This window comes from Eublepharis macularius, chromosome 18 (genome assembly GCF_028583425.1).
Source record: "Eublepharis macularius isolate TG4126 chromosome 18, MPM_Emac_v1.0, whole genome shotgun sequence".
Classification (NCBI taxonomy): Eukaryota; Metazoa; Chordata; class Lepidosauria; order Squamata; family Eublepharidae; genus Eublepharis; species Eublepharis macularius.
The window spans coordinates 25,130,544-25,155,681 of NC_072807.1; the positions used below are offsets into that span (position 1 = coordinate 25,130,544).

Here is a 25,138-nt window from a genome sequence, read left to right on the forward strand (position 1 = left end):
AGACGAGGGACCTGAGGCGCGATGGTCGCCGCCTGCTAGCTGTGAGCCCGCCCGGCCTGCCTCCCCTCTCCCGCCATGGACCGGCTTTCCTCGGGGACCAGCCGCCGCTGAGAGACCCCTCCTCATCCTCTCCCACTGACCGGCCTCCCCTTGATTCCCTCGGGCTGCGGCCTTCTAGCCTCAGGGGGGCTTTCAGGCGCTGGGATTCTCACCGGGCCTCCTTTTCTCTGGAGGAGAAGCCTCAGGAGGCTTGGAGGGGCTTTTATTTTCTTTCCCCTTGGCTCAGGTTAGGTCTCGGGAGTGGGTGGGCTTGTGGGGCGGAGGAGAGGACAGAAGGGACTTTAGGCGGGCGGGCGGGCAGGATTCAGTCTTCTTCAAGAGAGGGGGCCAGCAGTGTTTTGACACCCGGGGAGCCAAGGCCTTTAGGGCAAAGCTGCCTGGGGAGCAGGAAGAGTGGAGGAAGTTTGGGTGGGAGGTTGTATTCAGGGGGCGCCCCAAGCAAAAGTGGTCGCGTGTGTTGGGAAAGAAACAGGACTTGGGTAAAAAGGGAGAGGGGGGCGCTTACCTATCTATAGCTAACCCTCTTTAGCATAGGATAAAGTTGCTTTTCTCCCCCCCTCAGGGTGGGTGACTTTATTCTAGGATCATGTGGCGTCTTCCCATCCAGGTTAGGTGACAGCTTGGAAATTGAAAGAGAGAGGAGGCTCTTGCAGTGTGAGGAAGGGGGTGGGAATTTAAAGACGTGAGCAGAAGCAGGTGGCTGGGAGAACTGGACTTGTTTGTGTGGTGGCAGGTGCTTTTTTGAGAGAGAGCAAGTGTAGATCTGGGAGGCATCTTGGGCTTTCTTCTAGGTTCATTTTTGTCAGGCTACAACTGCTTGGTGTAGCTTGAGGTGAGAGAGAGGGAGCTCCTCTGCCATCATCTGTGAAGCTTTTCTGCCTCCCTGTCTCTCTTTGGTGTGGTTTCCCATCAAGCGGCTCTGATGCCAGAACAAGGTCCCAGAATGAACGGTTTCTCTCTGGGTGAGCTATGTTGGCTCTTCTGCTGCCCACCATGCCCCAGCCGCATAGCTGCCAAGCTGGCTTTTCTGCCCCCAGAGCCCACGTACACTGTGATGCAGCCGGAACAGCAGGAAGCCGGGGCTGCTGCTGGGACACCGACAGGGAGTTGCAGCCTGCACTTGACTGAGCGGGCAGACTGGCAGTATTCCCAAAGGGAGCTGGATGCTGTGGAAGTCTTCTTCTCACGCACGGCCCGGGATAACAGACTGGGATGCATGTTTGTGCGTTGTGCCCCTTCCAGCCGGTATACACTGCTTTTCTCACATGGCAATGCTGTGGATCTGGGCCAGATGTGTAGCTTCTACATTGGCCTGGGCTCTCGTATCAACTGCAATGTTTTCTCCTATGACTACTCTGGTTATGGAGTGAGCACTGGTAAACCATCTGAAAAGAACCTTTATGCAGACATCGATGCAGCATGGCAGGCCCTCCGAACAAGGTAAAAGGGTGCTGAGGCTCTTTAACATCTGCAGTCACATATTTCTCTGCCTCAGATGTAGTTACGTTATCTGCTCATTTATTTTTATGTTGGACCCTTTCTGGCATGGATGCAGGGAACTGTGCAGCTAGCTCTGTCCCTCAGAGGGAGTTGGTGTGTTCTTCCTCACCTTAGCTGCATGGAAAAATGGCTTGTGTTTTAATACTGTGGTTTTTTACTGTAAGCTGCCTCAAGCAGAACCCTGAAGAGGTGTCATAGAAGTATTCTAATAATTTTTAAAACAAAGGGCCATTTTCTAAAGCAGCTTGTAGCATTGGAAGGGTGGGAGTGGAATTCAAAGGGGGAGGTGAGTTCGAAATCCAGTCGGCATTGCAAGTCTTTTGTTGGGCTTTAAAGTAGGTCCTTGGATCCTGTTGTTTTGCTATTATGGTGGGGCAAAAAATGGAAGATGAGATAAAAATGGGGGGGGACAGTCCATTGTGTATGGACACAGGATTAGAGATCTAGATATTTACTCAGGTATAAATAACAGTTTATCATGGTTTCTGTACGTCCGTGGACAATGCATCCAAAAGCATTTGTAGGCTGTATTTGTGCCTCATGGGCGATTGCCCAGTGGCAAGTAGATTGTTTCATCCATACAGAAAAATCCAGTTGTGAATGACTGCTATACCAAAATGATAATGAAATGCCCAAGAAAGTGTAGATGCATCCATATAATAGTATCCCAAGACAGGCTGTATTGCCCGGGGTACGATTTGTCTACAGGTTTGACCTACAGCCAGCAATTTATCACCAAAATGCTGTTTCTGTGTTAAAGGTACATCAGTCTCAGAGCTGATGCTTTAAATATTTCAGAGCCTTTGCATCTAATTGGCAAATGAAAAGGGAGGAGTCTTCATATGACATTCTTTATCTAGTGGTCTGTTTGTTTTTAAAGGGTTCAGAGTCCAAATACATTTGTATTGACATATTCCAAGCAACAAACTTTATGACTTTTACAGTTTTTATGGGGCCCTTTATTGACTTTGGCTTCAACACTTGACCTAGTGAGTGACATGATTTCTATTAAGTATGCCAAAGAAGCCATGACTGAGCATGCCCTGAGTGTAGCTTATGTGCCAATGTCTCATTTAGAGCTAGTGCTGAGTAGATGAACTATTCCTCACCATTTGCAACTTGGTGCTGACTGAAAGGCGTTGAGTTTTGCAATATGCAGGGTATTCATTTGCAGCTGGAAGTGCAGTGATGGCTTGTTGATTTCATTTTATCCTACATGAAAGGAGTAGATGTTTTCATTTTGTTTTGTCTGCTGTTTCAGAAATGGTTGTTGAGTTTCTCGAACATCGAAGGCTTACTCAGAATACTGAGTTCCATCTCTTTGGGATGTGCTTAGACCCTTTGCTGCATATGGAGATGCAGGGGAGTAGTTCTTCACTTCACTCACCCCCCATATGTTGTCTCAGAAGAGTCAGTATCTGTTTCTGATGTGGTATTAAGCACACGATATGCAGTAGTTCTTTAAAGAATTGTTTCTTTTTGATTTTTTTTGTTTATATTTTTTAATATTACACTATCTCTAAATTTCACATTAGGGAACCTTGAGAAAGATCTGGATACTTTCTTCTGATGGAATGCACCTGCAAGGGCCTCAAATCCATTTCCCTGTTTTCTGTGCTGGGCAAACATCAGGAAACTCTGAACTCCTGGGTGTTTTTTTTTAAAGATGCTCACTCCTGGAAGTGTACATCTGTGGCACTTTAAATTTTCCTCCTCTCTCCCCACAGTAGCCACTGGAAAAATATGGGGGTGTATTCCTTGATGCTGGGGAAACCTCTCATTACTCCTTAGGTTTTGCTTTGCAGAATTCCTTAGGGTTTGATGGAGGTTCATTGGAACAAACCACAGGAGTGTAGAGCAATGGAACTCTGAACAGAATTAATGATATCATTAATTCTATTCAACATTCATAACCTGTGGTAATATGAGGCAGTATAATCCATGCTAAGCCATAATTGCAAATTAATATTCAAGACAGAAGGTGAGAGAAGTGGAGCTTTGGTAATATTAATGGCCAGTATGATGTGGTAGACCATTTTGGGCTAAGTCCATGGAGAAGGCTGTCTGGCCAGTAGAAAACTCTCCAGACTTTGCAGTCTCAGTAGACAATAGTTTCTTTTAAAAAGCAAATAGTCATCAATGTTTTAATGTAATTTAATGAATTCCCTGTTGCATGTCAAACTCTGATTTGCTAAATTAGGATCTTTTTAATGTGAAACTCTGCCTGCAGTCTTGAAAGCATTCTTGGTTTTCTGTCCAAGGATTATGAATGGATTTGATGGATCTCCCTACAGTTTATTAGCCCCCAAACAGTGATTTGGTGGATTAAAAATAACTATTGAAACTATAATTGGTGAAAATAAGTAGCTGCTTCCAAAGCAAATATATATTACAACCAATTTTATTTATTTAAACTATTTGTATTGCTGCCTTTTCACCCAAAACAGAGTCCCCAAGACAGCAATTTATGATCTATAGTAGTAAAATTGCTAACTAGAATTGCCTTTCCATAGGATTCTAGCAAAGCTGAAAACTCTTTCCTGCTAAAACTCCCTTATCCAGCACTCTTCACTTAGCGTGGTATTAAAAGCTTACTTTCATTTAGGTCAATCTATCTTGATTTGTTTTGAAATAGAGAGCAGTTGGAGCATGTTGTTTAAATGAGTTTGACTAATGTGTTTCTAAATCACTTAATAAGAGTAACTTGAGAACAAAATTGCTTGCATTACAGGATTTCTGTTCTTAATTTTATTGTATGTTTTCATATAACTTCTTGATGGCTTTAGGAATTAAAAGAGAAGAAAGTGCCTTTCAGTCTCTCTTGGGGAGTAAATTAAATCAGGCTTCAGGCCAAGCTGTATAGTTAACAATCATCTCCTTAGGATTTTTGCATTTACTTTTTTGGATATACTCATAGTCTCCAGAACATTTTAGCTGCTGCCTCTTCCTTATTACTGCAGTGTTTTGTGGATTGTGTTAGGACATGCATGCTTTCTGAGATTATGATCTTTAATGTCTTGTTTGAAGTTTTCATCCACATCTCAGTGGAAAGGATATGGGAGCCAGTGCAACTCTGGATAGTCGTATATTCTTGGGTGATGCATAAATGATGGCTAAATTGATGTCTGTTTTGTCCACACTCCCCTCCCCCTCTCCCGGTTGTGCTAAAAAATGAGTTTCTGGAATGACTATGAACATTATATTGCCTCTGTGTGTGTGTGTGTGTACACGCACGCACACACTAGGCTAAGTTTAGAAAAGCTCATTAGAAGCACGCTGCAGTAAAATGTTTCCTGGGTCTCCTAACTATAATTGTAATAAACATTGTGGGGGGTGATGACCTCAACAAAAATATAGGTCAGTTCACAGCTGAATTTGCAAGGGAAAGAAAGTTTTGAGTAAAAGATTTATTTATTTTTAATGGAAGGACTTCTAAGGTCTGGGCTTTAATGTGATATGTAGTGAGAGTTGCCCAGCAAAAAACCCCTTTTTGAATTAATCTGAAATTTCACTTTGTTAGTGTTCCATTTTGCTGGATGGCTGAAGGATTAATGTGCCACAAGTTTTCAGAATGGTTCTGTGAGTACCAGCTTTACTTGTGTTGACTGAGTGGCCTGCAAGCAACCAGTCAGAGCAACTTTCACACATTACAGACTGAACTGGTGGTGGCTCTTCCGTAGGCTGTCCTAAAGGAACACCAAGCAGTTGAATTAGTAAACTTCTGTGAACTTTTTTGAGGCTCCTTCCATTGAATGAATGAGAGCCAGTGTGCTATAGTACTTGTGTCGGATTAAGACCTGGGACACCCAGGGTTGAAGTCTACTCTGCCACGGAAGCTCTCTGGGTTACCTTGGGCTAGTAACTATCTCTCAGCCTAACCTATCTCACAGGGTTAAGGTGGTTTACAATGTCAAGGGAAAAGGGCCATTTAAACCATTGATTTAAAATTGGGAAATGTGAGAAATAACAACAACAACAACAACAACAACATTTGATTTATATACCACCCTTCAGGATGACTTAACACCCACTCAAAGCAGTTTACAAAGTATGTGATTATTATCCTCACAACAAAACACCCTGTGAGGTGGATGGGGCTGAAAGAGCTCAGAGTTGTGACTAGCCCAAGGTCACCCAGCTGGCTTCAAGTGGAGGAGTGGGGAATCAAACCCAGCTCTCCAGATTACCATTACACCAAACTGGCTCTGTTTGAGAGCCATGGTGCCCCTTGAGCTGTTTCCTGGCACCCACTTTCTTTTTTGCATTGTGGCACTGTCTGCTATGAAATAATAATAATTTAAAAAAACAGAGCTTTGGGTGATTCAAAATTCATGCCAGCCAGGCACATCGTAGCTTTGGGCCCTCACCTTGCCCATAGATACAGACTTCCTTGATTGATAATCATGCACAGGGAACAAAACCTCCCTTTTCTTTGAAAATGGAAACCAAGCTGCCTGTTCTCCAAAACAAAGAGCCCCTTGGAGCAGGTGGTGTTTCAGAAAGCATCACTTTTGTGTCCATTTAAAGGGTGCTGCTATCACCACCATAGTAGGGTGCTTGACTTCAAACCTTCCAGTATTTATTTAGTTGATTGGTCTTTCCCCTGTGACTTTCATTTTGTGTTGGCACTACTACCCATTCTCAAAATGCTGGAAGTGTCCACTGGTTGAACGATATTGGAGGCTCCTGATGTAAAACCAGTTTCTGTCATGTTTCCTGAGCAGGCATGCACACTGCTAACAGGTTATTGTAAGAATTAGAACATCCCAGTTTGCATAATCCAAAGCCTTTAGCGATGCATATGAGTACTGCAGAATTGTGTGTCCAGAGACAAATTACAAGCCTGGTTGCCTCTCTGGGATCTTAAGCAAGATCATTTAACTAGGGCTGAGGTTGACATCTCCGAATGTATTTGGAGATAAATCCCATTGAAATAACTAAACATTTATAAGATTGGGTTGAAAGTATCCAAAACTCTCCAGAAGGAAAGGCTGATAGTTACTTGGCAAAATAGCTTCTCTGTGCAATGGAAAATAAGCGTCTGTTATCTTTGGTTAATAAAGTCAACCACCGAGTTGGATCCAGCCAGCTTTTGCACTCAAGTCTTGCCCAATTCTCCATTCCACATCCCCTCTCCTGCACATCTTTTGAGTGTGCAGGTCCTACGACCCCCAGGAAAGACGTTGGTGATAAAAGGGAACCCCTCCTCTTTTGCCAGCAGAAAAGGTCCAACCCATTATAGTGTGAGATACGATTGTGCTGCAGAGTGGATAGACAGCATAAAATAGAAAATTGCCCAAATGGGCCTGGTGGATGGTCTTGCTGTGATGCCAGATGCTGTTTTCCTTGAACCCAACAGATGCGATGATTGCTAATCCTTGCATCCAGTGGACTGCACACAATGAAAAATACAGCCCATGACATCATGTTGTTTATAGACATGTAAAAATTCCACAAATTAGGAACTATGAAAGTTGAAAACAGAAAACACAGTTTGTAGTAAACGAAAGGAAATGTATGTGGACAGAGTCAATTTCATACAGTCCTAATAGCATTTAGCAACATATTTGGATATCAGGTTAAACTTTATAACATTGTAAACCAGACTCTTTGGTCATGTATTATCATACACATTGCATGTTGTGGACAAAATTAGTCATGTTTAAACAAGAAACATCCTTAAACTCTGTATATGTCTACAGTAAACACAGAAATTATTATCTAGTGCTGGTGATTCTTATCTAATCTTAATACTACACGTTTTGAGAGCTTTGTCTTTTTAAAAGCATTCCATTCATTCATTCAGAGAGAAAATATTTCATAGGAGATTTTTGCACTGCTCCTTAGTCTTGTAGCTTTTCCTTTGGAAAAACTGAAAGGCAGGGTTGGGAATGTTGTCTTGCATTCCTTCACATCATCAGTCATTTATAACACTTAAGTGAGGAATTAAATATTTTTACCTGTAGTGCATGATCTCTGTCTTGGAAAGCATCATTGAATTTTGTTTCGTGATTTAAGAAAGAAATGTAGTCTTTTAACATGTTTGTACTAAATTTAGGTTTCATTTTAAACTTTCTTTTAAAAAAATAAATCAGGGCCTTATAATAAAAAAATAGAAAATGTTTTTTTAATTATTGTTTTGTCCATCCTGATGAGAAGGCGTTCTTCCTACTTAAAGATTGATCAGTCTCAGGGCGGTACTTTGAGAGAAGCTTGTGAACAAAATGAATCCAATAAATATTGCAGATGGTATGCCTGGGCTTATGCCTGTTCTCATTTGTTCATTTCAGACCGTTGCTGTCTAGGCGAGGCAGCTAAGAGCATTTGTCAACTGGTACAGTTGCTCTGTATGACAGGAGGAACTTTAAGAGTATTAATTACACGGGAAATGCTGTGTGTTGTCTATTCTGTCAAGTAGCTAGCTCTTCCTGGGCTACTACAATATATGTTCTTTTTCTTTGGGGGAGGGTATTGTCTCCAAAGGGGTTGGGCTGTCACTCTGGCTGCGTCCTCCTTGTATCTGAGCTCCACCATGCTACTGACTGTCTTGATTGTATCAGCATAGGCCATGCCCATTTTCAGTAACAAGCATCACACCTGCTGTAGGTAGGTGTAGGTAGGTGCAGCACACAGGATTGTGACCATGCCTGCTTGCTCGCCCAAGTGAAACTCCGTCCCTGTGACTGGCTTACTGAAAGGGATGTAAAATTCTCGTATGCGATGCTTTATATTTGGTGTTAAAAAACAAAATTAGGTAGCTGTCCTTTGACAAATTAAACATTTTCCTCTAAGAGCCAGCCTTGCGGATTCATTCCTTTTCATAGTACAGATTGGTTCTGCGTTCTTCTTGCATTAAAAAAGGGCTTGGAGAAGTTGCTGGTTCCAGCAAGGTGAACTTTAATTTCCTTTCCTGCAGGCAGAAGCTCTTGGCAGCTCAGCTGTGACTGTTTATAATTTTTTCCCCTTCACATACGGCCTGAAGTGGGAGTTGATTTCATTTTGACTCCTTGCTCTGCAAAATGAGCACATTTAGGGTGTAGACCTATGCTTTGAAATTTCAGTTACTCTTTTCAGAGGAACAGCACTTCATATCCTGTGTTGAGCTAGAAATCTGCAAACTTACCACAGTTCTTTAAGCTGCAGGAGATCCATGTGCTTGTTGACTGGCTAGTCTTGTTCCTCAGACATTGGGAAGCTTGTATCTAGACAACCTGAAAGTCCAGCAGTTTGCTGGAGTGGATAACTTGATGATCTCTGCATCCGGTTTCAAATGCCTTAATACTCCTAGGATTGTAATTCCAGATCTCAGCCAAGTCGACTTGACACTGCTGTGTTTTTTGAGGACAGCTTGAACAGAACTGTACATAGTTCAGTGCATTTCAGCTGGAAATGCTGGAAATAACCCTGCCTGTCACAGGCTGCTACCAGCCACTTAAAAACAAAACAAAAAAAGAACAGGTGGTCTTGGGTACAAAGGCAACTTCAAAAATGTCTATGACGGAGTGCGGCTTGTGAGTATAAAGGTCTATAGAGATTGGCAGGAAGAGAAGGCTGTGTGTAGAAATTGGGCACTAGTCATATGTGACACAGAACTTGTGACTTAACAAGACAAACACAAACACGGGCATTAATTCACCCCCACCACCCCCATGCTTAACAGTAAACTGAATCTGGCCAAACGCCCTTGTTTTGGTGCTGCTGAGAACTACAAAATAGGTGGTGTGCTAATTGCCTAGAAACAACAAAGAAGAAAAGGAAGGGAAGCCCCCACAAACTCAACCCAAACAAGCAGAGGGGAAAGGTAGAGGGGTCAAGTTACAACCTAAAATGTAAAATATATTCCAAGAAAGTGTTTGTTATGAATGTGCACATAATAGGTTAAGTTTAAAAGGCCCGAATGGCAGGATACATGCATATGCTAAGAATTGCTAAAACAGACGATGATACATTCCAGTGACCAACACAAAGACAGACCATACAAGTTTCAGCCCTAAGGCCTTCCTCAGTGGTCAGTTGTACAATAGTTATAATCAAATACACTCACAAATTCAGAAACCAATACAGAAATGCTCCCGATGCTTTATCTAAAACTCTTGTACTGTGTGGCATGATACAAATGTTGCTGCAGACCAAGGACTGCACTCACACAATGCTCTTCATTCGATACTGTATTCTGAGGCTCGGTTTCCAATGTATTTGGGTGTGTTTCATCAATCTGCAGCTGAAATAAATAAATCACCTGCGACCTGGTCTTTTTAACCGGGGCTGCCGGGGCCTTCTGCATGCCAAGCAGATGCTCTGCCGCTGAGCCACAGCCCTTCCCACGTGGCTGCATTTGGCTTGGTGGCTTTCAAGTTGTTCAGGGCTTCCATAGTCTGTTTAGGATACCTTGATAACTTAGCTAGTGTGACTTCTCTATATAAAACTTACACAGGTCCATGTATAGCTTTATTATATTTCTACAAAATGAAGAACACAAACTGTCGTCCTCAAGTTCAGTCCCCAGCATCTCCAGTTATCAACATATATTTCTGGGCTATGGTGACCTCAATAATTTGTCAGGATGCAGAAGTTACTTGCTGTAGGAAAGAGTAGGTTTATAAATCCACATAAATAGCAAAGAGACATGTACTCTTTGGATAAAGAATTATATTAACCAGGCAGATTTTGTACAAGCTAGTACAGTGAGCAGGGGAGAGCTGGTGGGAAATGCTGTTTAGGGGTTGCAATGAAGCATTGCGGGTGGCAGCACCTGCAGTACACAAGGGCATTGTGTCTGAGGGGAAATGCTGCTATGTCAACAGGGGTGAGGGAAGCCAATGTCATGTAGCGGTAAGAGCACCAGACTAAGAGTGGGTAAGTCCATATTTAGGTCTCCGCTCAGGCTTCATGGCTCAGTTGTCAGCCAATCATTCTATCTGCCAAACCTTAGAAGGGCTGTTAGGAGGATAAAATGGAGGTGAGGAGGAGGATTGACACTATTCTGAGCTCCTTGGATGGAAGATGGGGGGAAACTGAGAGAGCGCAACCGTCACAATCGACTACAGTGGGTGTGACACGCTTCCCAGTAGGAATTTTCCCACAACCGGTTTATCTGGTTATCAGTCTGGTGGATCAGCTGTAATAATATTATTGTGGGTGCTAAGACGTTATGCATTCTTCAGAAATGTATTAGGCTGTCTGTCAAGGTTAGGGTAGGGTGAAAATACTCCTCTTGTGCACTTACACATACAGTGACATGCATTTTAATTTTATTGAATGTTTGCTTTATTTTAATTTTAAGAAGCTTAACTGTGCATCACTAGCTCCCAGCCTAGTCTTTCTCACAGCGCTGTGAGGATCAAAGGGGCTACTTTAGAGAAGAGTAGAATAAAATTGTCAACATTGTTGATAGAGGCCTTCTGAGGAGTGTGTATTGGCTCAGAAAGATGACAAGTTCCTTGGGGCGAAGCCTTGTCTCTCTCCTTGGTAGCTGCAGGAATAAGAAGTACAACCAAGCAAATGAATGAGAAACCCAGCCATGCAAAGTATAGCTTATATAGTCTGACCAGCTTATTTTTATCATGTGATTTTACTACACCAGCAATCTGAAGAAGTACAGTTTCTCGCAATTCACAAAAACAACCCACCAACAATTGCTTACTCAGTTTCCTGGTTGGTCTGTATAGGGGAATCTCTGCTTACACATTTGAATAAGTGCCCTGATGGGCTAAAGAGAAGAGTAAGAAACACCTTTCCCATTCCGGAAAGAATGATGGACTCTGTTCCCTGGAGAACAGGGAAGTGGGATTTTCTTTTGGTTGGTATCTGTTGGGGGCATGACCCCAGAGACTTGCTTTGCTGTATAGATCTTGTCTGCTGCATCCAGTAAAAAAAAAAAAATTATATAATGATATGCAGTTCAGCTCTAGTGAATTAATAATTTGTTGGTTTATGAAGGGAGTCCTCAGTGGCCTGTAAACATGGCCTGTCTGCAATAAATAACCTTTTCGATCTCTTAGCATGCCTTTGCAGCCGAGCGGCTTAATTAAATGCAGCTAACTCGGTGAAAGTAACTTTACTGCTCTCTCTGTGGTTTTTCTAAGTGAAGCCAGCAGTATACTAAAGAATGGGTGTTTATCTCTTCACTGTGCTTCTATAAATGAAGCTGCTGCATTCTAGAAGTAGCGTGGTGTGACTTGGTGGTAAAAACCCTGGCCTTGCATTTAGGGGAACAGTTACTCTAACAAAACCCTCAAAGCACTTTATTTTAAACTGAAGAAAAATGTCAGAAAGCAGCCGAAACAGGAACGTGGACTGCTCTGTAGAACAGTCTTGCTAAGAGTGAATTTCTGTATTTAACTAAGGTTCTTTCTGATTGTTCAGAGTTCTTCATAGTTTATCCCCAGTGTCTACAAGACCCCTATAAAATGGCCTCCCCATGCCGTATAGGAGAAAGTAACGACTCTGCTGTGTATTCGGCCTGAAGTTCACTGCTTGCGGAGACTTGTGTATGAATTACTGCACTGCTCTGACTTTGTTTTGGTGGTGTTTACTTCTCTGCTGTTCTGCTATTCCCCCATGACGCTGCTGTATGGCTTTCCGCAGCTCACCGAGCTTTAAATGTATTCTGTGTGTTCCGCACAAACAGTCAAGTGGAAGAAGGTATGAGTACATCCTATCATGGTGTAGCTATTTCTCTGAGGCTGAACCCATGAAGAAGAACTCCTTTGTCGGCTGTTGTTCTGCCAGAGCTTCCCCGTGTAGTGAAATAAACGGGCTTCTGGTGCCCTGGGAGTCTCATCTCAGCAGGTTGCTTGTGGCAGCACCATGGATGTTTTTCTTCTCCAAACACACAAGTCAATCTTTAGCTGCTCAAACGATGTCCCTCGTGTTCCTTCGTGCCTTGAAAGCGCTGCCTTTGCGGTTGTACCCAGTTACTCAGCTCTGTGTTAACTTCCTAAATAAGCAAACGAGTGTAAACGTGTATGTTATGCTAACTGCCATTAAGCAAATAAGTCGGGATCAAAAACAGCAGTGCCAGGTTTCATTTGAATGTACTGATGCAGAAACATTCCGCTTCCCCTCACTTCTGGTCCATTGCTGGCTTTGCAGTGTGGAGCCTGCAGATTTATGTTGTGTTTTTATTGCACGAGAAGCAGCCTGCTTAGTCATACCGCTTTTGCTCCCAGTTGATCTGCCACAGTAGGCTTTTTCCGTTTTTGTTCCAAGTCTGATTGTGGTCGCCTTCTGTCTCGGAGCTGTTCCAGGTTTCTGCTGAGCACACACCTCTGTGCACTGCTGTTTATCCCCCTGCTTCTTCTGCCTTACTTGGGGCAACTAGTCTCGCTCGTGAAGTCTGTATCTCTGGACTGCCTCTTGATTATCTTGAGGCGGTGGTTTCTGGGTCAACTGCAAGCAGCGGGCGTGTTCCAGATCAGCACAGTTGTGGGGTTGAATTTTCAGGCATAAATGGGTCTGCAGCTCACCCAACGCCATGGAAAACTCTTCCATCCCAGCAAAAGCTGCTCAAAAATTTGGTCTTGTTGCTTGATACAGTTTCATAGATGGATAAGAATTGCCATGAGAGCCAGTGTGGAGTAGTGGTTAGGGTGTCGGACTAGGATCTGGGAATCCCTGGTTCGAATCTCTACTCTGCCATGGAAGCTTGCCGGGTGAACCTTGAGCCAGTTACACACTCAGCCTACCCTACCTCAAAGCGTTGTTGTGAGGATAAAATGGAGGAGAGGAGAACAATGTAAGCTGCTTTGGGTGCCCACTGGGAAAAAGGGGGGAATAAGTGAAGTGAATTTATAAAAAGCCTTTGTGGGTTTCATTTCCTCTTTTAGTAAAGCAAGAAGCTTTTCAATCATTCCTTTCCTTATGGTATTTGACTGACCAAACTATAGTTCTGACTGTCCACCCCTCCACACATGGCTACGTTAGGAACTCCAAAAAATAGACTCTTGGTTGCGGCTGTCTGCGTAGTTCCTAGTGACCTGTGGAACAAAGCCAAAGCATCTGTTACCAAATGATGAAAGGGAGACGTGTTATGGCAATAAAGATGTTCTGGTCATTTAATGATCTCTGTGTTTATGTCATCTCTGAACCCAGGAGCGCTCAGCACAAAGTCTCAGCAGCCTTCTACCTAACAGTCGCATTGTTTCTGTTAGCTCAAGTGACATGGCTACTTTGAAAACACACAGTAGGGATTAACAACCCAGAAGCCTTGAGGCCAAATCTGGCCCAATGAGGAAGTCTCTTGGTTGCCATCCTAAGGCCATGAGTCTTTGGCACACAGAACCATGTGGCTGGCTGACAGGACTCTCGTAGATGTGCAGAAGGGCCTGGTCCGTCAATGCCTTCTTCAGACTGGCCCTCTAGTAAAAACTGATTAGGACGCGTGTGTGCGTGTGCATGTGTAAAGTGCCATCGAGTCACAGCTGATTTATGACAACCTGATTGGGTTGTTAAGGCAAGAGATGAACAGAGGTGGTTTGTCATTGCCTTCCTCTGCCTAGCAAACATGAATGGATGGTTTCCCATCCAAGTACTAACCACGGTCAACTCTGCTAAGTTTCTGAGATATGATGAGATTGAACTACCCTGGGCCATCCAGGTCAGGGCAGTTAGGGTGTAGAAGGCACAAACATTGTTTTTCAAGAGGAGGATGTGACTAAAGGCTTTTAAGTAATTGGTGTTTCACAAGTCTATTGGATGTTGACTGGCAAAAATTCTTGAAGGTCATCATGGTCACAATTATCTCCTTGGCAAAGAGCACTGGCTGGAGGCCTCAAGCCGAAGCACACTTAAAGAGGGTGTGCCTGATACTTCTGCAGATGCTGCTAAAGACTTGTGGCTTAAAAACACATTGTTTAAGGCTAGAAGCCTAAATGTTCATACAAAGAGAGCAAGACCTGTTGAACTTGATGGCGTTTATGTCCAAGAACACTTTTAGAGTTGGGTCCTTCAGCATGGTTATATGTATACTTGTGGAAGTTGACGTATGTGCTTTCTTTTCTATATGTTTGATTGTGCTGAATGACAGTTGAATGTGGAAGCTGGCTCCATTCAAAAGGAGTGCCCAGGATGTTAGGCCTGTGATTAAAATTTGTTTAAGTATTAATTAAAATACTTTATACCCCACCTTTCCCCTTTGGCTCTGGGCACTTCCAGTTTCAAATTAAAAACATTCAAAAAAGGGGTGACAAATACGTCAGATTGGAGAGGGAGATTCCATATAAACCGGAGATCTTATTGTTAAGCTGTGTAGTTGACATGCTTAAAAATCTTCATGCAAGTAGCTTTGCATATGATTGCCACAACCAAATTGGTCTTTGATAGGCACCAGAAGCAAAGCAAAAGGGCAAAAATTCATGACTGGCTGGTGAAAGCAAAAGAGACCTGCGCTCTGTTGAAACGAAGGGCCAACCCGAGAATGTAACTTGCAACAAAACACGAGACAATGTTCTTAATTTGCAGAGTTTTAAATGGTTTGGCCACTTTTTTTTTATATCTGTCGAAGAAATATATATATATTTTTTGTAAATACAAAATTCAGTAGCAAAACCCTTTGTACAACCTTCTCTCCCCAAGAAGATGCCAGCAGCTGAAATGCCATTAAAAGCCCTTGCAACTAAAATGGCCTTACAATGCTGCCTAAAAACGTTTAAAAATGGCTGCCCCTCCTCCCGGCTTCCTTTGCCAGCCTTTTCTGTAACTGAGAGAAGCTATATAAAAGGAACGGGCTCTGGTAGATGCCAAGCGGGCAAACAGCCAGAAGGTGGCACGCAGGGAGAGATGGTCCTTCAGAGATGCGGCTCCTAGGCCGCGGAGTGCTTTAAATGTGTTCACAGATAGAAAGGAGGGGCCGCAAAGAGCTTGTTAGTGGAAGCAGTGCCAGGTTTTATTTACTGTTGCTCTGTGTTTCCCCCTCTCTGGCTGGTCTGTGCCAGATTATTTTATACACATTATTTTACTGAAGGGAAGCACATGGTTACCTTTTGTCAACACATGCATTAGGTTATTTCATCTTACTCTCTCAACTTTGTATCTTTCCGCTGTGTTTTTTCCCTCCTCTTGTCTCCTCCCTCACCCCCTTCCAATTCGTGCTCCATCCTGTTGTTTTGGGGGATGATCTTTGCCAGAGCAGCTTGGTGGCATACCCATAAACTTAAACCAGGACGTTCCACTTAGTCACATGGCTTTCCTTGGAGACAAAAGCTCTTTTCATTCAAGGGTGGATATTTTTAGGAGTTGCTTTGCAGCTTGCCTTGAAACTGCAGCATGCTTTCTAAGGTAGACCACCTGGGAGCTGTCAGGGACGGTAATGATCTGCCTGAGGTTGATACGGTGGTTCATATATTTCTTTCCTAGAGCAGTGCTTTGGGAAGCTGATGGCTGTGTCTCCCCCCTCAAGAAACCTGTGTTATTAATAAACTCAGCCTGTCCTACTCTATATAACTGATGTATATGGCATATAGTGCAGAATGTCACAGTATCTTGGTCACAGCCTTATAAAGTGAATGGTTATCCCCATTTTACAAGCAGGTTATCTGTGGTAAGCACAGTCACCTGCCCAAAGCTTTCCTATGAAGTAGCAAAGAGTTATAGGTACTCAAAAAGTAAAGAATCCATTTCTCAACTGAAGTCATCAAACAGTACCAACTCTGCATGTGTCTCTGTTTACCGGAGATGGAGATAGTTCCCAAGATCTTATATCACTTGATGGTAATTTAGTTCACTCAACCTTTTCCTCCTCCTCTGCTTTCTTGACCCTCCCACCATTGGCCCTCCCTCTGTCAACGTATTTATTAGATTTATACCCCACTATATCCCATGAATTCAGAGTGGCATATAGCACGCTTTCTTCAAATGTGTTGCCGTCATCAAAGGGCTTGTAATCTAAATAATTTTTTTTAAAATACCGCATTTAATACAAATCTGAGAACTCTAGACCTCAGTCCTTGGGGTGACGGTGGTGGTAGTGGTAATGACGACTCTGGAGCTCTGTCCAATAAGTAAATGGATTTTCCCTCCCAGTTCCTGTATTGCCTCTCCTGGCCAGCAGCCGCAGCAGCAGCACTCCCTTCCAGTGGAACCCGTCAGGGGAAAGAATACTGAAGCCTATGCAGAAGGTATTCTGTCTCTCTCTGCCGACGTGCAGGAGTTGTGGATTCCAGCCACTATGGAGACAAGCCGCCTGGAACCTGCCAGAGCCCAGAAAGCTACGAACAACAGTTGGATTGTTACGCTTTACCTTTAAATGTATTTTTAGGAATGTAGCTGTATATTAAACACGTTAATACAACAATGTAGCCTATGGATGGTATTCCTGTCCCAGAGTGGAGGCAAAAGCCACAGTGGCTGCGCATGTTGGAAGACAAGCAGTTAGAATCTTCCACTCCTGCCTGAGCAGGCTGCTAAGCTCTATGGGTTATGCAGAACTGTGAGAGATAGCTGGAGTACAGATTGCTTAAAAGATGACTAAAATTAACAACTGCTGGCTTCAAAATGCACAGATGACTCTAAACATCTAGAGTCATGTTTAGAGAATAAAATTGTCCATTTCTTACTGAATTGTGATTTTTTTTTAAAAAAAAAATAAAAACTTGTTTTCTTCTTCCTCCACTTTGCAGATATGGTGTCAGTCCTGAGAATATAATTCTATATGGACAGAGTATTGGAACAGTGCCCACTGTGGACCTGGCATCCCGCTATGAGTGCGCCGCTGTAATCCTTCATTCGCCGTTGATGTCTGGCTTACGGGTAGCTTTTCCAGACACTAGGAAAACGTACTGCTTTGATGCTTTCCCCAGGTATGTGCAGAATTTGCTGGAAGGGAATCATGGTGCGTTTGTCATACTTAAGACTTGTATCTCTTTAAAAAACCAAAACCAAAATAGGTTGTGGCTATGTTTGTTTAACCAAGTCAGGCTGGTGGCTTTGTGTGTGTATATAGTGGACTAAATAAACAAACTAGTGAAACTTCTGTCATTCTCTCTGCTTAGGTATCTCCTCACTTTTTAATACTGATTTTGAAGTATGGTGGTAACTTTTTAAAGGGAGGGTCCATAACTCGGTGGTAGAGGACATGCTTTGCATATAGAAGGGCCCAAGTCTCCGGTGCCTCAAATAAAAGGGATCTCAAGTACTAGAACTGGGAAGAATCTTTTTGTGTCTAAGACCTTGGAAATGCACTTCTAATCAGAGATGATTAGCATGAAGCTAGAGGAACCAGCAGTCTTGACTTGGTACAGGGCAGCTTTGTATGTAGTGCTGGTGTTCCTTACTTTATTTAGCTTGAACTCGTAATTGTTGTGCCTGGATACAATGGTGAGCTCTGTGAATCAAAGATCTTCAGTGTCCACTGTGTAATATACTTTTTTTTTCAAAAAAAAAGATGGCCTTTTTCAATACTGCGGGACATCTGGCTAGAGCCATTAAACAGTAGGAAAAATACCATCTTAAAAATAATGAAGAAATAATTGGATGACATTTGTAAAGCTCACCAAAATGAAGCTTTATTTGCCCTCCTGTTTATAATGCTTGGCTGAAAACTCCCAAGTTACAAACTATGGGATTTAATTATTAAAATGGAAATAGACAACAACTTACTGTATTGTCACTGCTTTAAAACTCATGCCTGTTCTTCCCTCCCCCCTCCCCTTGCTCTGTTTAATGTGTGTGTCTGGCTATGCACACACTTACCCACAGCTTGTTGGAAGTGTGTTGATACTGTGCTTGCTGTGTGAATGGAGCCAATGGGTGGCAGGCAGGGATTCTGAAAATGGAGAGCCCAGGATAAGCGTTAGTTTCTGCTCTGCGTATAAAACTTGGAAGTTTTGGGCGGCGCAAGTAATTTGGAGGTTACTGTTCTTGATGTTTGCAATGAAGAGCATGAATGTTGGTACAGTCGTGTAGAACAGATTGTGAAATGACCTTTTGATGGGTTACATTGACACAGCAAAAGTAATTTGTGCTGTGCATCTAGCAAGAAGATTCTTGCTGGATCCTCTTCCAAAAAGAATTTCATTGTATGCCTTTTAAAATTGTTTGTTAAATGCTTTTTTAATACTCAAGAACAGGTAAAACACAATGTAGGCCAGGGTAATCGAATATTTTCCTTTTCCCCTTGATTGAGGGCATGGTGATTGAGTAGGGTGGGAGAGTGACCGTGATGCATTCTGGGCAAGAGGACAGCAAGATGGTTACAGGCCTCTGCTAAAAATTTGACTCTTTGAACTCAAATAGGAGTATGGATGGTCCATTTTGAGAGACAATTGGTTCAAAAATACCTATTCTTTTTCACCCAAATACCCGAGAACTCATTTGTTTATGCATCACTATTAGAGAATAGAGGACATTTTCTAATACCATTTACAGTTAGCATAGTTCTAAATGATTTCTTGGCTCCAGAATTTGAGTGATCTGCTGAAATGAGCACTATTGTCCTTCAGTAACCAAAATTGTAGTTACGTAGAAAATTCTGCCCAGTTCTGGATGGCCCAGGTTAGCCCGATCTCGTCCTATCTTGGAAGCTAAACAGGATCATCCCTGGTTAGTGCTTGGATTGGAGACTGCCACAGAAATCCAGGGTCATTATACAGAGCCAGGCAATGGTGAACCACCTCTGTTCATCTCACCTTGCAAATATTATTTGGGGGGGAGGTTTCCACGATAAATTGGCTGTGACTTGATGGCATTTCATATACACAGAAAATTCTAAGTCATTCTTAAAAGGAAGTTTCTAGCTGGGTGCAGAACAGGAGCGGATGAAGTGCTGCTGTCACACCCAGTCATTCTCTGCCCTCCACCCAACCCTCTTAAAAAGGGACTTTTGAACAGCAGAGGCCATTATGTTTGCTGTCTGCTTTCTCCAGAGCTGCTCTTTGCCGATCGCACAGATTTACTTTGTATGTTTAGCGAGGAAACGCGACCTTTTTTTGATACTTGCACAAATGTCCTTGCCTGCCTCGTGAGAGAGAAAAATGGTTCACCGCGGGTTTCACAGAAATCTTTTGTGCTTGCCAGTGTTGGGATTCCATCAGATCATAGCCTCTGTAGCTGCAGAGCAGTGTGGCCTGGAATACCAAGTAAGGCTGCTGTGCTCTTTGAAGGCTGCGTCCTCGTCAGGCAAGCAGCTGAGCTGGCAGTGGAATGCCATCCAACATTTTTGCAAGCTACAAATACTGAAATGCCTGAGTGGGAATGAACGACACTTAGTATGCGAGAACTACCATGGAGAGGCTGCCCACAGCTCCTTACAAGTGGAGACGAGCAGCCCTAGCCTTTATGCAAAAGCACTATGACTAATAACTTAGTATGAGCATTATGTCGATTGGGAATAGGACACATTTAATAGGAGGCAGGCAGGAATCATTAACACGGAAATTATTTTTATTTCCATCAAGGAAGCCAACAAATTAAAACATATATAATAAAGCCACATTTTAAAATGATTAAAACCAACCAAAACACTAACAACAACCCGTCATTAAAGCAGTTAAACTAGAGCTAAAAGCAGACAGACATAAAAACAGCAATTAAAACATTTAAGACAATTAAAACATTGGTGGTGGTAGGAACCACCTTATTTGACTTTAAATATTTATATCCCACTTTTCTACATTCATATTCAAAGGGGCTTACAAATGAACCAGTCATTAATCTGCCTAACAACATTTAGGAGCCCAGCCAGGCAGTGTAAAATCAGGCTTTTAGGTAGAATTTTGAACCAAGGTGTCAGATTCCAGCATGGGTGCAGCCGTGTAAGGCACTGGTGTGCCTGGGTGGCATCTCCCGGGTGCAGACAGGGACAGCAGAGATTCCAGCTCTGTGGAAGGAGGGGAGGTATACATCACTTGCAGACCTGCTCAACCTGTCAAGCTCCCTACTGCCTCCTCGTTCTCTGCTCCTGTCTTCCTCTCTCTCTCTCTCTCTCCTTCCCTCTATTCTCATCTCCACCACCGCTCCTACACAACCCACCGCGACCTTTCTACTGAGCCTGCCTTTATAGGGCTTTCCCCCTCCCTTCCTCCCAGGCTCTTTCCTAGCCCTGATGCCCTCCAGCTGAGTATGCCTCCAGGTGTTCCCTCTCTTGCCCCAGTCCCTCCCTGCTCTCCTATTCTTTCCTGCAGGGAGGGATTAGATGTAGCCCAGCTGGGGATACCCCCCCCCCCCCGGTGTTCCTCCTTCCCTTCCTTCTTGCTCCCTTATCCTTTCCTGCAGAATGGGGCTGGCAGGGCCTTTTTAGGCAATGCGGCTTGGCCGCCTCTGCTCATGAGGTGCTGCCCTGGCCTCCTGGGTTCTGGCCAGTTCCCCAGGGTGGACATTGCTGCTGGATCCCTCTAGGGCCTGGGCACAGGGGTTTCTAGCCTGTCTGTTCTGTTATTGGTGCCCCCAGTAGGCATGCGTGCCTCTTGTCCTTTGGGGCTTGGCTGGGCGGCATGCGCCTGGCCGGCTCCCCCGGCTGGCTCCTTTTTCCCCTCTCGTGGCTGGAGCTGAGTCACTTCCCCTGGGATCTCTGTGCCTGCAGTCGAGGTGCCGTTGGTCCTCAGGTAAGGAGTCTGTAGAAAGTCCGGGGCGTTTGGGGTGCTCGTCCCTGGACACAAGGGCATGCTTCTTTTTTATTTTCTTGTGACAGATTTGAATTTTACCTGGCTGGAGTCTTTAAGTAACAGTATATGCTCCGAATGAGTCTTGCTTGTGGGAGGGATGTTCTAAAGTCATGACACCACTGTGCAGAACTCTCTGCCCCAGTCACTGCCTTTGAAACAAGACATACCTGAAAGAGGGCTTCCAGTTATGATAAAGGGGCTGGAGAACTTCAAACAGGGGAAACTTTACCACCACCTGTACCCTTGGCCCAACCTTAATTTATCCCTAAGGATAATTATGTCTAGGGTGAAGGTCCTCTGCCTTGTTCACCACCTTGCAGGGCCCAGAAGGACATTAAAAATGGGCAATAAAATAATCTGGAAGACCTTTGCCTCTGTATAACGGAGCATTCCTTACTATCACTTTGTTTGATATGGAACATCATGAAATGAGCTCCTGTAGCTTACCCAGCATCTTTAGATCTCCCGAAGCCTTGGGCAAGGCAGCCTGTAATGTGCTCAGAGTTCTCCCAGGCTGTCACCTGCATCCTTTCCTCCCCCTCCCCTTGTCGTTTAGAGGCATGTATTGTGTAAGTAATCAACAGCAAATGATTGCTGAGTTGCCAGGTGGGGTCCAAGGTCAACTTGGCAACAGGTCTGGGGGTGGGGGTGGTCTTATGAGATCAGAGAGCTGAAGCGCTCGTGGCCGGTGCATTTAGACTGAAGGTAATGTGCGTCCCAATTCGGTGCACATTGCCTTGGAATTTGGTCCCACTGAATTCATTGGGGCTTACTCCAGGTGAGTGTGCCTAGGATTGCAGCCCTAACCGAATCCCATTCGAGTGCCGCCATTACAGCGTTGGGTTCTTCTGCAGAGGCTCACATTCCCATCAGGTGTGGAGCTTTGCTATATGGCCCTAGCCTTGACTGATTTTTTCCCCCTCACTCCATTGGAAGGATGAGAAAACGGAAAGGGCAAGTCGCAGTCCACACTGAGCTCTTGAGGGCATGGGGGCTATGGTGAATTAAATCCCTAAATATACTTCCAAGAGGTGGATCAGTTTTTGTCCTGCTGGATCCCAGCACTGGAGGCTGAGTATGCAGTTAGGATTGGCAGCCAAGGGGGCTCCGCTTCATACAGTCCCAGTGCTTTTTCCACTTTGACTCATCAGCCAGCCATTCCAGAATGCAAGCAAAGGACTCCGAGCCCTTTGCTCCCTGGTATGACCTGCAGCAGTGGCTTTTGGCAGAGTGTGTCCTTTTCGTTTCTGTCAACTAAAGCTGCTAATTCTGCTCCCTTACTCTCTCCCATTGCTGGCCCTCCTTCCCTTGATCAAGACAAAATATGACCCCCTTATTGAAAAAAAAGTGGCTGACCTTGGATCTCTTATGTGGAGAGGTGGTGGTGAAGCAATAGTACTGGGGAAGGGAGAAGTTTTGTCTCCTATGGCAGCTGTCCATGCAGCCTTCCTCATAGTTTGACAGCTAGGGAGCAGCTCATGACCTCTGTGGGTTTATCATGACTCTGTAGCATCTCCACTACATCCCTCAGGCTGCTTCTTGGGAAAAAGCAGCTGTGACTTGGTTCCCAGCAGAAAGACTGAATAAACAGTGTTGCGTCTTGAAGGGAGATTATGAAGATTACACAAGAAAAGCAACACTTTGAATGGGAGACCAGCATGGCTGGATTACACCTGTGCCTCCCATGTTCTGGCTTCAGAAGCAGCCAGGGTGAATTGGCTTTTATCTCACCCTTGCAGTGCGCAGGAAAGGATTTCTCATTTAACAAGAACTGATGGATTTAATGAGTACCAGATTACTTTCTTCAGTTACCTTGCTGGGAATCCTTTCCGCATTGACCTGTGCTTTGCAGTGGATTCTGGGGGACATCTTCTAGGGCACAAGGAAGTGGGTATGTGGTGCCATCTTATCATCATTCTGTTCTTCCCCCAAACAGCATTGTAGAATGCCGCCATTCCTGTCCTTTGGTTGTGGCTGGTCAGTGAGAGTCAGACAAGGTCTTGCTCAGTAACCTTGTCCATTATTGCCGACCATCTCACTGAGTTGCCCTTGACACAGCTTATGCCAGGATTTCCTCAAAACAGTTTGAAAAACCACCAATGTATTTAACGACTGAACTAACATGTAGTTGCTTCCCTTCTCTCTCTCTGTTTTTTGTTCACATTCTCAGCATTGACAAGATTTCTAAAGTAACCTCTCCCGTGCTGGTCATTCACGGTACCGAAGATGAAGTAATAGATTTCTCACACGGCCTGGCGATGTACGAGCGATGTCCCCGGGCGGTGGAACCCCTCTGGGTAGAAGGAGCTGGCCACAACGACATAGAGCTTTATGCACAGTATCTAGAGCGGCTAAAACAGTTCATATCTCATGAACTCCCCAACTCCTGAAGAATCCTTCTTTTTTCTCCCCCCCCCCTTTTTCCCTTTCTTTTTTTTTTACCTCAGTTAACTGTGAACAGAAGAACTTAACCTGTTTTTTGCACATACATTAACTGGATTAGCTGTAATAGCTTTATACTATGAAGAAATGCCCTGTCATGAGGGTGAATCCAATCAAGTCTGACCTTTTATAACAGGAAACTATTCTAACAGTCACTACTGTAATCCCCAATATATATATTTTTTAACCTTCAGTACCCCAGAAGAGTTGGGTTTGTGGAGGGGAAGCTAATGGAATAGGAGGATACTAAATCTAGTGCAGTTCACATACTTTCTCCCCCAGCCCCAGCTTCAAATCACTTACTTTCTGTAACTTTTTTCTTTAAAATCTTCCCACTCTTCGGAAGGTGAGCAGTCTGGGGCTACAGTCTAAGAACATTCTTCATGTAAAAGTTTTTAGCTGTGCTATTGTAACTGGAAAGCAGGGTTTGTTTGTTTTTTGTGGTGATGTTTTCTCATTGTGATTTTTTTTGGGCTATCTTACTGACCTTGAGTAAGTTACAATTAACTGACTTCCACCAGGGAATGCACCTCCTTTCTAAATGGGTCTGGTTCAGAAATAAGCCTTGGATCAGTTTTCTGGATATTTGCAAACTGAAATATTCTTAAAAGAAATAATGGCTACAATGGCTAAATCCTTTAATTCTTTATACTTAAAAAATAAATGTGTAAATTTACTAAATCCGTTATTCAGATAATATTTGCAGTCTGAATAACCGCCATCTTAGGCATTTTCCTTGTGTAAAGCATTCCTTATAGAGGTTTTTAAAAGTATTGTACATAAATGAATTTACATTATGCATAAAAGTCTTGATTGATAGTTTAAATTTCAGTCTAGTTACCAATAAATTCTGGTTTGTATATGATTGAATACATTTTGTTACGATGAGTTTTTATTCCCCGCATTATTTTGCTATTACAAATTTTATAAGGTTTCTGGGACAACTAAAAAAAAAAATTTACACATTTGTTTTTGTTCGATTTATGTAAAACTTTCATTGAAACTGGTCCTCTGGAGGGGGGGGGGTTGGGGAAATTTTATTCTGACACTGGAATCGCACAGAATATGCAAGATACTTAAAACTGACACACTAAGGGGCCACAAGATTCTTTTCCCACCCAAAATCTGATGGCCTTAAACGTACTGTACGCCTCTGATTGTTGTAAAAAGATGGATCGCGATTGATTATGGTTTGTGTATCTGTTGGCAGAACGCAACAGTGGTTGTAATGGAATAAAGGATGCATGGAACAGAGGCTATTGTGTTGTGTTTTGTCTTGACCTGGATGGAAAGGTACCAGTATGCAATAAACTCATATTGTCATCCTGAAATGGATGAGGGAACGAAGAGCAATTACATTTGAGCACTCTTTGCGGCCATGTGGGCACTGTGGCTGCTGGGCTTGGGCCTTCGGGCTTCTTGAGTCTAAATCCCCACTTAGTATTGCTTGTCGGCAGATCATAATACTCTCCACACACCGAATGTCCCAGGTATAGGCCCTGGCATCTTCAGGTTTGGGTAGCAGGGCTGCCCAAGTC

The 25,138-nt window shown here is 43.6% G+C and overlaps 1 protein-coding gene across 1 annotated transcript; it reads left to right on the forward strand.

The window, feature by feature from the left end:
• On the forward strand, positions 1-24,854 carry ABHD17C (abhydrolase domain containing 17C, depalmitoylase). The gene is made up of 3 exons (XM_055002823.1): positions 1-1,500; positions 17,178-17,357; positions 23,329-24,854. The coding sequence occupies exons 1-3, from the start codon at positions 983-985 to the stop codon at positions 23,546-23,548; spliced, it is 918 nt and encodes a 305-aa protein (XP_054858798.1). The 5' UTR covers positions 1-982; the 3' UTR covers positions 23,549-24,854.
• Positions 24,855-25,138: the final 284 nt, after the last annotated feature.

Coding starts and splice junctions, on each gene's coding strand:
- ABHD17C (XM_055002823.1), top strand. CDS start 983: ATGCCAGAACAAGGTCCCAGAATGAACGGTTTCTCTCTGGGTGAGCTA. Junction 1,501..17,177: donor TGGCAGGCCCTCCGAACAAG/GTAAAAGGGTGC, acceptor TCCACTTTGCAG/ATATGGTGTCAGTCCTGAGA. Junction 17,358..23,328: donor TGCTTTGATGCTTTCCCCAG/GTATGTGCAGAA, acceptor TCACATTCTCAG/CATTGACAAGATTTCTAAAG.